Source organism: Fundulus heteroclitus, chromosome 3 (genome assembly GCF_011125445.2).
Source record: "Fundulus heteroclitus isolate FHET01 chromosome 3, MU-UCD_Fhet_4.1, whole genome shotgun sequence".
Taxonomy (NCBI): Eukaryota; Metazoa; Chordata; class Actinopteri; order Cyprinodontiformes; family Fundulidae; genus Fundulus; species Fundulus heteroclitus.
In genome coordinates, this window is record NC_046363.1 from 11825387 (window position 1) to 11839994 (window position 14608).

At 41.3% G+C, this 14608-nt stretch overlaps 1 protein-coding gene across 1 annotated transcript; it reads right to left on the reverse strand.

Moving 5' to 3' along the window:
• Positions 1–79: 79 nt before the first annotated feature.
• LOC118557465 lies at positions 80–3244 on the reverse strand. Its single transcript, XM_036127540.1, has 6 exons — positions 3071–3244; positions 2891–3039; positions 1722–1804; positions 1220–1309; positions 209–1009; positions 80–93 (listed from the first exon to the last, which is right to left on the reverse strand). Exons 2-6 carry the CDS (start codon positions 2989–2991, stop codon positions 80–82), a joined length of 1089 nt encoding a protein of 362 aa, XP_035983433.1. The 5' UTR covers positions 2992–3039; positions 3071–3244.
• Between the last annotated feature and the right edge of the window lie 11364 nt (positions 3245–14608).

Consider the following 14608-nt stretch of genomic DNA (forward strand, 5'->3'; position numbering starts at 1 on the left):
AAGTTTGCAGCACAACCATTTACTCTTCCTGCCATATTGCCAGCACCATCATAGCCTTGAGCACGACACAGTTTTGGATCTAGGCCAACTTTCCTTAAAGAGGTCAACAGGTTTTTACATATTGCTTCCCCTGTTATGGAATCACATCCAACAAAATCTATTAACCTTTCAAAAGGAATGCCATCTTTCACGTAGCGGATACACACACCTAGTTGTTCACAGTTCGAAACATCAGTGACCTCATCAGCTATTACAGCATAGTGTGGCCCCCATTCCTGATTCAGCACATCATGCACAATTGTGCTTTGAATATACTCTTTTATACAGTCAAGCAAATCGTTTTGAGATGTTTTAGAAATGTATTTTGCATTTTGACCGCATGAGTCCAAGTAATTTTTAAGTGGGTCATCGCCTGCTTCTTGTCTGAACTTGAGAAGTGCAAGAAAGTTGCCTTTGTTTAGACTTTCTGATGTAGGATCGTCTCGGTGGCCTCTTAGGGCGAAGCCCTGACGCCCACACAGCTCTATACATTTTACAACTGATGAGAGGAACAGTCTATTTTCTGTAACTCGTTTATCCATCTCAGAATTCAACATGTGGTTAATCCTTGTTTGTTGACCATTCATTACATCCACAAAAGCACGAAACTTTGCATCAGAACTCTGGTGGTATTGCAGTTGCATGTGTGTTGTCATTTGTTCATTGAACTTTCTCCAATTAGTAAATGGCAGGTCTATCAAAATACTAGCCCTTCTACTCTGACTCTCAACAGGAAACAAAATGCATGGCAAACAGTACACGCCATCTTCCTGGGCAGAGTATGATAAAAAGTCATACTTGTCCAGCCAGTCCCTCTGGCATGTTCTTTTGGTCACCCCACTGGCTCTTCGGATGTCTTTAAAGTCTCTGGCAGGGAAATTGAAAGATTTGGGTGGTTTTCTGGTCTGAAGAAGTTGGAGTTTTCCAGAGTCGTCCATTTCACTAATCCGGTCCTTGGCCTTTGATATATCTGTAAGAACATTGATATTTACATTACAATTTTGTATGGGTGCTGATGGAGTTGTAAATCTGCCTACATGAAGCCATTGTATATAGTCTTGCTTTATTATGAAATTATTATTATGAAATGTAAGATTAAGATTAAGCAAAAAAATCAATCGTGTAAAACAAAAACAAAATTAGTTGTTTTGACATTGAAAAAAATACAACTATTACTAACCTATGTCGTAAGTTGTTTGGGGCAAATCCGCTTGGTTGAGCGCCGGCTCTTCAGTTGTCTTTACACCGAAACACGGTCCTTGTTGTTCATCTGGAAAAGAAAATAATTTTAGTGATCAGGTGAACCTTGTAATCTCAGGAGGAGCCACAAAACAATTTAATGTTGTGTTTTTATCGTAAATTATTAAATTCACTGAACACATATCACCAGGTGCACAAAACTGAATTTACTTAAAAGTAAATTGTATTTTTATTGTAAAATATTAAATGCACTGAAAACAAATAACACCAGATCGGTAGTTATATCACAATGTTAACCAGACTCCCTCAGACTCCAAGCATGTGCTTAGAGCATTCATTGATTTGGATCCTTACCAATTGAGAAAAGTTAGTAAGTATTCCTACAATTGCATCACTTTGCAACTCTAAACAACTTGTTTATCAACAATCAACAATGTTGATAATGTTTTCTCAGTATCAACATTTTCTAGCAATCATCATACCTTTCATCTGTGTGTCTCCAATATCTGAACATTCATACAGGTCAATGCTGTGGTCATTTTCTGTAGTTGTGCCAGGTGGTCCACTGAAGAATAGAAAACAAGATATAAACATTTCAATCTGTGTTATTTAGATTATAGACATAAGCCTACACTTTGGATTTATTACTACACGACAAAACTTCTGAACTCGTTTGTTTGTGCTCTAAACTGCCGCACTACAGACAATGGCGGAAATATTCCTCCGCCTCATAACTTCACGGTGAAAACCGTAACGTTTTTTTTCACCTTTTCCCTATGTAGTGGAACATCCAACAGCCACGCACGTGGTCATTGTTGATTAAACAATAGCTGTAACAAATTTCAATGGTGAAGTCCTCCCGAAATCCAAAATAATTGTTGATCGGAGGTGGCAAAACGGTTCCTTGAATTAGGAACCGCTGTACAGAGCACAAATGCACGACATTGGGAAACTTGTTAAAGGAAAAGCCCGGTCAAAATCAGAATTCTAACTGCTGAAAGTACTTTAAATATAAAACTATTACATACTGGTCAATAAATGAACTCGGTGTTTCTTTTTCTTTGAAGTCGTGTGTTGGTGCGGCGCTTTAAACTGCCGCACTACAGACAATGGCGGAAATATTCCTCCGCCTGATAACGTAACGGCGAAAACTAATGTTTTGGTTTTTTTTCCACTTTTACCCGATGTATTGGAACATCCAACTGCCATGCACGTGGTCGCTGTTGCTTCAACAATAGCTCTCGCGAATTTCAATGGCGAAGTCCTCCCGAAATCCAAAATAATTGTTGGAGCTGTGCACAACGGTTGTAGCTTGTAGAGTGTAGCAACGCACAGAGAGACGTCACAGGAAGTGACGTCGCCCAGTAGCGCGCAACATGGCTGCTCTTTACACAGTGACGAGACGACAATTTATGCTTTTATTTCCTTATCGATTAACGCTAAGTTCATGAAATCACCACAAACATTTTAGTTTAAGATATAGCTAATGATCCTTGTTGACCGGACTTCTTTTTTAATTTGCCTGTCGTCGGCCGCCGGGTTTCGGTCGGCTTTTTTTTCTGGCTACATATGTTCACTGTTTACGAATCAAAAAATCATATAAATTTGCTGTTATTTAAAAAATAAAGTGATAAAGTTGGTTTCTACTTACCCTTCTGTTGGATTGGACCAGAATCTTAAAAGAGATGGTTGTCTGCTTTTCTTGTTTGGCCTTAAATCTTCCAGCTCTCCTCGTGCTCGCTTCGACGCCATTGTGGTATCACTGAATCGCGTTGCGTTGCAACGCCGCGTTATTACAGCGCCCAGGTCTCGCGTGGCGAGACCTGGGCGTTGCAATTCAAATTCATGCCGATATCCGGTGTCTCAACCGTCGCGTCGGCGTCATAGCGCGTTCCAGATGACAGGTAATGGCTACTAATCTTAATTCTATGAAGGATGTTTAAGATTTCGGCCTCTTAAAAAAAGTACTTTTGGTCTCCCAAAGGGGGGTGCGCGCGCCACCCGCGCTCCCGCCTGAATCCGCGCCTGCACTCTTCCCATCTTCCGATCAACTCTGAGAAGCCTCCTTTATTCCTTTTTGAGGGGTAAATACAGTGGCGGCTGGTGAAAAAAAATCTTGGTGGGGCAGGCCAATAGATTTCCCTGCCTAACCCAATACATGCATTTAAATTAAAAGTCGGAAAATTACTACGATTCCACAATAAGCATTTAATTAATAAAAAAACATTGTTTACAAAGGATTATTTTGGTGTTTTTGTCTTATTAATCCTTTTCACAGACTAATGCCAGAGGGTTTGCATACATTGTACATGTACGTATATTATTACAAAACAAACGTTTACGTCTTGACTTTAATATGTATCCTAATTTTTTATTTATATAATGATTTAAGTAGAACAATGACTAGTGCAAAATTAAGTTGTATTTACCGGAGATGAAGTGTAGACTGCAAATTCTGTCTTAGTATGATGGCTCCCACAGTCCATTGGCATCCTTCATCCTTTTCATTGAAATGATCCATTTCTTTCTTATTTCTTTGTCCTTCGGTAAACGAAACAAACGTACATCCGACGATTTGGAATGCCTCTCTGTGTGCAACCGGGAGCACAACAAGTCATAGGCATTGTTTAGATTCCAAAAATAAACTAAAAGTACGCTCTAATTCACCCGTTTTGTCACGCTGGTAAGCGAAAACAGTGGTGTTTGCCGACCACCGTTACCCGGATGTAGCGCGGATGTAGCTCGTGACGTCACGCGTGAAGTGCACCTATCACTGTGCAGCTAGGGCTACTACTCGAGGAGCCCCAAAGCCATTCATTTTGGCGATGCTGATTGGCCAAATATTTATAAATCTTCCCTAGCAACAGTATACGATTGGTTATTTCGCTACACTTGTAGGGCTACTTCAGTCACAGCCCCAAAAGTGTAGAAGAAGAGAAATGATACGTTCTGTTGGTGGAAATGCACTGTTAAATGATAGAGTAAATCAGTAGAAGCGTTTTAATAATTCTTATTACATGTAGCCACGTACTATTAAGTAAAAACTGACATTAATAATAGTTTTAAAATCTATATATATTTTGACTTCTCCCCTCCACATCTAGGGAGGGCAGCGCCCGAGCGCCCCCTATGGGCCAGCCGCCACTGGGTAAATATCCCCACAGGATGATGCTGCCACCACCACGTTTCACTATGGAGATAGTATATTCAGGGTAATGTTCAGTGTTAATTTAGGGCTTTGCACAGCCTGCTACAAAGACATCCACAGAAGTTTGTTGTGGACATGGTTTAATTACCTTCGCATCGCACTTTAAATTGCACAAGTGGGTTGATTCGAAAGAAGACCTATATGAGTGTAATGGCAAATTTGAATGGATGCCCCCATAGAGCGGCCTGGCATTAGCTTTAGCTTGACGTGTGTCCTCAAGTGGCCTTGCCTTTACAATGGTCAAAAAACTGTTTGGGCCTACACCCAGGCCAGGCTCCACCACCTGTGGATGAAAGGCATAGCCAACCCCTGGCCACACCCGTACTCGGCAAAATAAATGTGATTACATAAAAGAGAAATGCGTCTAAAATAACACGTTTAAATGAGAAATCTGATGCTAAATGTATAACTAATAATTTTACATGTGACATTTTACGGAGCGCACAAATAACGGCCTTCACAATGAGAAAATGCTCACTCTAGTCAGGTTCAAGCAAAAGAAGCATACGTGCTAACGAGAAGAGTGATAGCTCATTTACTGTTGACATGTTGTTCATTTCTGCTTCCTGGAGACATTCTCACTTCACCTTTCCTCCGTCCACGATCCACTTGCTTCTACGAAGTTGATCCCCTGCAATCTTAAGATGGCACTCCTGCTCTGCGCCAGGATGAACCACTATCACGAACCCTCTCCGCTGACTGACACCTTCAGCCCCCTTGTGCTCAATTAGCTTGCAGTGCATTAGCGACCGCAGCCTAATTGTCAGCTGGCAAAAGAAGCACTAGGGGGAACCCTCAAGGAGATACCTCGGGGATGGATGGGGTGGGGATGGTGTTGTTGATGGTGTTTGTGGTGAGGTTTGAGTGGGGGGGGGGGGGGGGGGGGTAGTGGGGGGGGTGTTCCTTTGTTAGCTCACCAGCCTATGAGCACATTTCTGAGCGGCATTGCCATACAACGTGAAATATTCATGGGGACATATCACATTCCCTAGTTTGCATTAGACAAACACAGTAACAATAACACGCCTTTTTTTTTTGGACTCTGAAGGCACGCCTTGTTCAGACCTACGGAGCATAGGAGTTAAAAATCAAACGTCCTCAGTTGGCTTGAAATACAAGCATGAATTTAGCGCCGATTGTTAAAATCTGCGACACAGTCGTAGCTTTTTACACACATCTCTCCCCCCCCCATGGGGGGCACATGTTTCCTGAAAGGCTGTGCTTTGAATTCAGGAAGACTCTGTTCTCTTACTTCTTCATTACTGTACTGTAGAAGGAAGTGCTGCTCCCCTCTCTCTCTCTCTCTCTCTCTCCCTCTCTCTCTTTTCTATCTTGTTGACTCGATCTCAAACAGCCTTTTGGATCTCATCTATTTCCTGGTTACACTCCTCCCCTCCCTTCCTCTCCCTTTTAGAACATTTCACATCTTTCTCATTTCAAGCCCCCAGCCCATCTCTCTCTCTCTCTCTCTCTCTCTCTTTCTCTCTCTCCCTTTTTCTCTCTGTCTGATCCTCCTCTTCTCTTATAGTCGACTACCTTTCCCTTCCCAACTTATCAAATTCCATAGGGTGGGGAGGGGAAGTGAGGGTGGATCCACCCACGGGTGATCATTCACTGCTATTTTAGCAGAGTTGCTCTCAGCTGGGGCCACAACATCCACCTGCGTAAAAAAAAAAGGCAAGGGGGGGGGGGGGGGGGGGGGGCGTTAGAGAAAAGGAAAAAAGTACTCATGATAAAGACTCTTTAGTCTGCTGCTAGTTTTGACACTAAAAATCACCAAACTTGCTAGCTTGCTCAGAACAGATATTTCCTTTAGACTTTTTCAGTCGCTGGACAAATTTCAATGCTTAAGAATCGCAATTCATTGCAGCACACAAACGTTGTCAAGCTATGCTTACAATGGCTAATCTGCCAGCAGCAGTAGCAGGGAGGATGAAGATAAAGGCTGACTACTGTTGTTGTTAGTCCCTGGTGTGTGTATGTGTGAGAGTGTGTCAGGCAGGGAGTGGCTATTCAAAAGGCCCCTTATTATTATTATTATTATTATTATTATTATTATTATTATTACAATTATTACAGGAAGATGACTGATTGAGAAGTTCCAGGTTGATCTATTGCAAACAAAGTTATGTAGTGTAATAGTGCAGTAATAACATCATCAACCCATCTGGAAGGAGAAAACGTTGGATGGCGTTCTACTGTGATTATGGCCATTTCCTGTGTGTGTGTGTGTGTGTGTGTGTGTGTGTGTGTGTGTGTGTGTGTGTGTGTGTGTGTGTGTGTGTGTGTGTGTGTGTGTGTGTGTGACAGTGCATTTTAAGCAGCGGCGACTGCAGGAGGCTGCCTGATGGATACAGGATCATACTGCAGAGCTGACATTGTCTTCAGTCCTCCTCCTCCTCTTCCTCTACCTCCTCCTTCTCTCTCTCTCACCCTCCCCTCCTGTCTGCCTACCTCTCAGCAGAATTATCACTCTAAAAACACACACGCACACATCGGTCCCCAACACAAGCGGCTGCAAGACGCAAGAGCAAGTGCAGCCGCGGCAAACAAACGCCACACAGCTGATTACAAGGGAGCCGATGACCCAAAGTGCAGACTTTACATGCACTCTGAAGGTAGCTACATGTCGCCTACGGCAAAAAAAAAAAAAAAAAACGCTGCCCACCCCTCCCTGCATGTGCATCACACACTCCCTGAGCTTCATTCAAAGGCAGCCATGCATGTTCAGAGACGAGGTGCCCGAGAGAGCAAACAATAAGGCAAAAGCAGCCATCAGGGTATACACGGAGAGTATCACAGCCACGGGGTTTCATCATTAAGTCTTATGTCACCCTGCGAGTGGATTGCAGAGCCCACATGAGGATCCCAGGTCTGACTTACACAACAAGACAAACCAGAAGTCGGGCAGGGGAGCTGCCGCTGCTGCCATCAACATGCAGGGTTGGTTTATCTTATGGTTGACAGCGACCCTGTCACGTACAGCCTGACACAGAAGAAAGGGACGCGTCCGCCGCCGCCGCCGTGGGCCCTTTAATCCGAACACAGAGCCGGCTCTGTCTGTCGCCACCAGGTTCAAAGGAACTGGCAGAAAAGTGAGCGTGTTGCTGGTACATGTGTGTGATGGGAACACGAGTAGGTGAATAAAGCTCATGGATGCTGTGCGTTCACAAGTCGTGGTGTTAGAGTAAGGCACAAGCTAATTCTGTGCAGCGCTGAGACAGAACCATGAGAAGGACTTGACAATGTCTCTCTTAGAAATATAGAGTGCCTTAACAAGTATTAGGATTCATAATAGTATTTGTATCTCTCGTACGTTAAATGTTCCACAGTGGTTCATGCTATAATATAAGACTTTAATGCAGTTTTAATTGGGATTTTATTTGTTTTTATGTTTATTAGTCCATAATTATGAAATGGGACAACATGGATAGATTGTTTTCAGAAAAATTTTATTTCCTTGACCTAAACTAATCCGTTCTAGCTTTGGCTGTGCATTTAGGGTCATTGTTCTTCTGGAAGGATAACCTCCAACCCGGTCTTAAGTCTATTTTCTAGCCTATGAAAGGATTTTCTCCCAGGATTGCTCTGTGTTTATGGTGCCTTCTATTTCCCTGTTGGAAAAAAAGAAAGAAGAATGCTGCCTGAAGTCGGAAGTTTAACCGGGAAATTCAGAGCTTATTGAGCGGCCCTACATTCAGTATCTAATACAGCTGCGAGAACATGGAATTGGAACCATGATCTTTGACGACCTTCTCAGGATTTGTATCCTATCCTACCAGCGGCACACATAGTGCTGTAAAACATATCGTAAACATGTTTAATCTGTGTTTGAATACAGCATAGAGGAAATTTTATCTTCTGCTTATGTTACTGAAAGTGAAAATAAATAAATAAATAAATTTAATGTACAACTACTTTTGTTTACCCACCCTTCCATATATGCCATATTTGTGAAGTGCCCCAGTTATAGCTGTCCCGTCTACAGATTCTCCCACCTGAGCTGTGGATCTCTGCAGGTCCTCCAGAGGCTTTTTAGTTGATTAATGCTCTCCTTGCCCAGCCCTTTCAGTTTTGATATGTTTGCTCATGTCGTTCTTTTTATATCTCTCTTTGCAGGTATAGAAGCAGACTCAGAGGATGCTCTCTTGCACTCTCTTTTTCCTCAACTCTATTTTTGAAATAGTCCCAAAATAACATCTAATAAAGTTTTTTGGAAATGTATATCAAGAAGAAAAGTAAATCTGTTGGGCTCTCTTTGGCATTAAGACAACATTTCTTAATGATACACTGCCAGACAGGACACGTAAAAAATGGTTTGTTCATGACACATTCTAGATTAAAGAATGTTCAAAGCATTAGGCATGTTTTATAATCTAATTCTGCTTTAAATGTATCCACAACTGTCTCTCTTACTTGTCTTCGGTGTTTCTTGGTCTTCGTGATGATGTCTGTTCTCCAAGGTTCTCTAGCAGCCCTATGAGGCCTTCATAGAACATGTTTACTAGTTAGGCTACTTCTGAATTTGTCTAGGGTTATCAAGTCAAGGCCTTGAAGCAAATGCACTCATCGATTTTGTGGATTTCTTTTGTAAAAAAAAAAAAAAAAATCCTCTTTCCACACCTCAGAGGTATGTGCTCTGTTGCTGGTCTTTTGCATAATATCCCAATAACTTACATGGAATTTTGTGGTTGTAACGTGACAGATAATGGAAAAGGTTGTGGGCTGGGAACACTTTTACACGACACCGTATTTTCCATAATTCAATTAAGTGTCAAATCTTATCTCTTTGGCTGGGAGTTGAGGTCTTTCAGGTGCCCCCCCCCCCATTTATTTGCATGGTTGTGCTGTAATTAACACATCGGCCCAGACGTGTTGGCTGTTTGACATTGTGTCTGACATTGAATCTGACAGAAGACAACCGCTCTGAGGCATGTGATGGGTATGCCGGCGAGAGGCTGGAGTCTAGACTCCAGGCGACACACCATATGATATTGATTATCTTTTGTTTGGCTATCTCTGTAGCTCCTTGCCCTGAAGGACTTAACTCCTGTTATTGTCTAACGTGAGGCTCTGTTATTTCAATTCGGCAAGCCTTTCCGACAGCCGAGAACGGCAACAATGTTCAAATGTGTCCATGAAATTCCTTAAAGCGAAAGGAAACCGCGTATATCTTCAGTTTATGTGCAAGGTTTCATAAAACAACCGTCTTTGGCTGCAGTGTTTACTCATGAATGCATAATATAGAAAATGCAAAACGTGAAAATGCAAAACGTACAAGTTTTTACATTATTTTCAATATCTTCCAGGTTACAATCAACTAAGGCCTATGCTGTGATGTAAAGTTGTACTCAGTTTGTTCCTAGTTTCACAGATTTGTGGTGCTTGGTCTGCGAGGCCCCAATATCATCATCAGAAAGGCTTCCTCATCTCTCACCTAATGTGGCTATAATGCGAACGTGGCTGGCGGGCCGTGATTGTGACTGAATCTATCATGATGACAGTGAGACGGAAGCATTGCTAAAACCCGTTGTTTTTAGGTGACCCATTTTCTGTGAAGTGCTCTGTGCTGGGACTAATCTCTAGACGTCTATTACAACGCTGCTTCAAGATTGCCTCCACAAGGCAAAGCCAAGTAGAAATAACTGTTGTGCTGTGGCAAAGCCTTTCAAGTGATTGTTTTTTTTTTTCTAGATAACAGCTTCATAGCTCTAGGACAACAGTTAGGGATGTATAGTGCCTTGCAAAAGTAATGGTGAGATGACGACATCTGTAAATTCTCAATTGTCAATTGTTTTGAATTTTTATTGTGAAGCTAACAAAAAAGCAAAAAAAAAAAAAAAAATCATCCCCCAAAGTCAGTGCTTTATAGATCCATCTTTTTCTGCAATTCCAGCAGCAAATGGCTTTGGATCAGTCTCTATGAGCTCACCACATCTCGCCACTGGGATTTATGTCCATTCCTGAAGGCAAAACTACTCCAGCTCCTTCGTGTTGGATGGTTTACACTTGTGAACAGTAATCTTTAGGTCCAACCACAGATTCTCAACTGGATTAAGGTCTGGATTTCGATTAGGCCATTCCAGCACATATAAATGTTTCTCCCTAAACCACTCGTTTGTTGCTTTAGTAGTATGCTTTGGGTCATTATTCTGTTAGAAGGTGAACCTCCGTCCCAGTCTCAAACCACAGCCAGATTGATTGTTTTTTTTAAAGAATATCCCTGTATTTAGCACTATCTATCTTTCCTTCAGGTCATACCAGTTTTCAAGTCCCTGCTGCTGAAAAACATCCCCACAGCATGATGCAGCCACCACCATGTTTCACTGTGGGGATGGTGTTCTTGGAGTGACCGGTGGGATGTCTTCCTTTTGTGCCAGACAAAGCATTTCCTTTGGTGGCCAAAAAGTTCAGTTTCAGTCTCCTCTGAGCAGAGCACCTTTCCCTATGCATTTGGGGAAATGCTGATATGCCTTTTGACAAATTCAAAATGTTCCTTAGTCTTAAAGGAGCCATAAGTAAGAAATGTACCATAAACTTAACCTAAATCCTTCTCATTTCTCACCCAGGATGGAAGTAACATTCCCTATAAACAATTGGTCCTCTCCATCAACAATGTGTTTGTCAAGTTTTTCTCCTTTCAAAATTAGAGATACTGTGCAGTCTGTTTTTCCTTCCTGGTTCCTGAGCCAATGTGAGTTCCAAGGCTTGGAAAAAACCAGAGCCAGCATTTAGGATATTATTTTGGCAAAAGAGCAGCAGCCTGCAAACACGGAAGTGAGAAAGAGAACCCGACCAGAAATAGAATAGAAATACAATAGAAATACAACGTCATATACCCGTCCTGTGTTAGTAAAAATTCTGTGGGGTTTGAAAGAAGCAACGGACCACTGAGTAAATCGCTGGTCTCCATGGCAGGTGCTGTGTATGTGCTTTTCCCGATTTGCAACACTAGGTGTTATTATTACTTATTGCTCCTTTAACACCAATTAATAACTGTTTTCTGGCCGCTCTTCCATAAAGCCCAGCTCTACAGCAGGCACAGCTTATTGTGGTCTTATGGACCAATCCTCCAGTCTCTGCTGTGGAGCTCTGCGACTACTTCAGGGTTGCCTTTGGTCTCTGTGCTACCTCTCTGATTAATGCCCTCCTTCTCCAGTCTGTGAGTTCTCTTTTAGGTTCGCTGTGGTACCATGGGTTTTCCATTTGAAGATGATGGATCTGATGGCACTCTGCGGGTACATCAAAGATTGGATATATAACCCCACCCTGACTTGCACTTCTCAACATCTTCGTCTCTGACTTGTCAGGAGAGCTCCTTGGTCTTGGCAATTTTTATTATTGTTTTCTCATTTTACTTCACCACATTAGAGTATTTTGTGTAGATCCATCACATAAAACAGGATTAAAAAGCATTTCAATTACAGATTGGACTGTATCAAAATAGGCAACATGCAAAGGGGATGAATTTTTTGCAAGGCACTGTTGATCTTGACCTTAGACTGGACCATTCTTCCACATGCACAGGGTTTAACCTCTACCATAACACAGTAGTCCTGTCTGTATGTTTGGTTTTGGTGTCCAGTCGGAAGTCTTTTGCTGCCTCTAACAGATTTTCTTCCAGGTTTACCCTGTTATTTGCTCCATCCATGTTTCCATCAACTCTGACCAGTCTCCCTGTCTCTGATGAGGAAAACATCCCCACAACATGATGCTGCTACCTAATTGTTACACTGCGGGTATCAGCTCATAGTGTTTTCTACTAAGCTCAAAGGTTTTTCAAAGTACTTTGCTCTTGTGTCTTGTGACATGCCTTGAGATGGGATTTGTTGCGGAGTAGTGATTTAAATAAACTCAATCGAATTGAATTTACACCCAGCTTGAGTTTGATTACCAATGAGATAAATTTCAAAGGTAATTGGTTGCGCTTTATTTTATCTTTGAGAAAATCAGTAAAAATGGGATGAATAAATAAATGCAAGTCACATAACGTTAGTATTTGTCTAACAATTAAAAAAAAAAAAACATTTTCCTTCCACTCCACACTCATGTGCTTATTTTTGTACATAAAATTCAAGCAAAACACCTTTTATTCGTGGTTGTAACAAGGGGAAGGGCGACTTTTTCAGGGCACCGTACTCTGCAGTTAGAAATCGGTGAAAACACGCCCTGCCCTGCTGAGCGCTAAGCACGTTTGAAAGAAAGTGCTATTATTTCAATCAGACAGCTGTAGAAAGTCAAAACTCATGTGTGCATTAGTTTCCAGTGTTCTGTCAAATTCCTCAAGCAACAAATTTGTACAGCTTGTATGAGAACAAATTGGACTGAAACTAATTAAAAAGACCCTTCTCAAAATTCCTGTTTACCCAGAAGCTAATCTCCACTTCATTGTTTTTTCATCGTTCCGAAACAGCACTGAGAACTCTCGAGGCAAGCTAACATTAGTTTAGAACCTAGACTCACAAGACAAAACATCTTGAGAGTACAACAAAACCTTTGGACTTACTGACAGTTTTTTCTGCCCTTATCGGATACTGATTCATGGTCAGGAATTGGTGATGGACAATCTGTTCCAGAATTGCAGTCAAGATAAGCTTCGGCCAACTTTAAACCCGTAACTGTCATGTTTGGGCTGCAAGGACTCAACTGCAGAGCAGAATTGAAAATCAGTCAGAGGGTTTTAATGACAGCAAAGGGAAAAAAAGAGAAAACATACTAAAGATCTTGCACAGGAAACACAGGAACTGTACCGGAAAAGGAACAGAGAAAGCTAGGAAGAGTATAAACAAGGGAAAATTGACCGATAAGGGACGGAAAGCAGGTGAGAGCAATGAGAAACAGCTGAAACCAATGAGGGGGAGAGCTGAGCGAAACATGAGCAGAGTGAGCAGGGACAAAACACAGGAAGCAATCTAACAGAATAGAATACAAAGTTAGCATCAAGATGATGAAAGATTCTGATCTACGATGAATGAATAGAAATAGCAACAATAAAAAAAAAACACAAACAACATAGACGAGACAGATATACAAAACAAACTAAAAACAGCAGACAATAATGAGCACAAGGAAATGAACCTATATGGACTTGTGTCTGAACTTGTCCTGTTAGATCTCAGTGCTGCATTTGATACAGTTGACCACACTATTCTCTTAGAAAACGTCTGAAAAAGGAAAACAACATTTTCTGAAAGTTTAGTCCATCCACAGTTAGTTATAACCATTAAGGGATGATGCTAAGAGTCAAATAATCAGCAAGTCATATCAAAACAGAAACAACAAAATCTGGTATTAGCCTGCCATTTCTGGTAACTCATTGCTCAGCATTCTTGGCAGATTGAGATAGATAGATCTGTAGAAATAAAGGATAAATGTAAACATTTCCAGGTGTTATTTTTTATAACATTACAGCAGATTTGTAAAACCCCTAGGTTGAAACTTCAAAGAGTATACAGAAACTTTGTGGCAGTAAAACAAATGTACACATGTAAATGTTTACTTTATATCTATAATTTAATTTAGAAAAAAACAAAAAGTCATTAACAAGTAGTCTGAAATATACAAGCATCACAAAACAAAGCAATAAAAATAAAAGAAATGCATCCCCTTAAAAATGGGATCTGATGGTAATGCCAGTGGTCCACAGAACCCCGACTTATTTCAGTCACTGCCAATCTGTTGATCTTGATGTCTTCTGCTCAGATCCCAGTTGGTCCCAACAGTAACATGTTTTGGTAGAGGTAGGGCACATCACAAAGGATGAGATGAAATGTTCTGGCAGAGAGTGGATGGCTGAGGCAGGTATATTAAGACATGTGAACAGGTGAGCAGAGTTGACAGTAATTAGTGGCAGCAGGTGGAGCTAATCTGAGCTGATTGGCTGGAGATAGATAATTGATGGCTGAGAGGAGGGGGAACTAATTAGTCCAGAGAAAAGCAAACAAAAACCTAAATGATGACAGCATTCAATAGTAATGTATCAATTGTATTTAATATTTCATTTGTAGCTACACCTACACCTACAACAATTAAACCCTGCAGCTATATCACAGGCTTTTCAAGGCCCTACAAAATATTTAAATAATCTATTTTAGGTGAACTCCAAAACTGTTCAGTGTGTTCCATATACCTTTTTTCATTTAAAAACAGTCTCTTTCTTAC

Excerpts from the sequence above, each read along its gene's own strand:
- LOC118557465 (XM_036127540.1), bottom strand. The coding sequence starts at position 2,991 with ATGGCGTCGAAGCGAGCACGAGGAGAGCTGGAAGATTTAAGGCCAAAC. Across the intron at positions 1,310-1,721 it reads TGGAGACACACAGATGAAAG|ATGAACAACAAGGACCGTGT; the intron begins GTATGATGATTG and ends TTTCTTTTCCAG. Across the intron at positions 1,010-1,219 it reads CCAAACAACTTACGACATAG|ATATATCAAAGGCCAAGGAC; the intron begins GTTAGTAATAGT and ends ATGTTCTTACAG.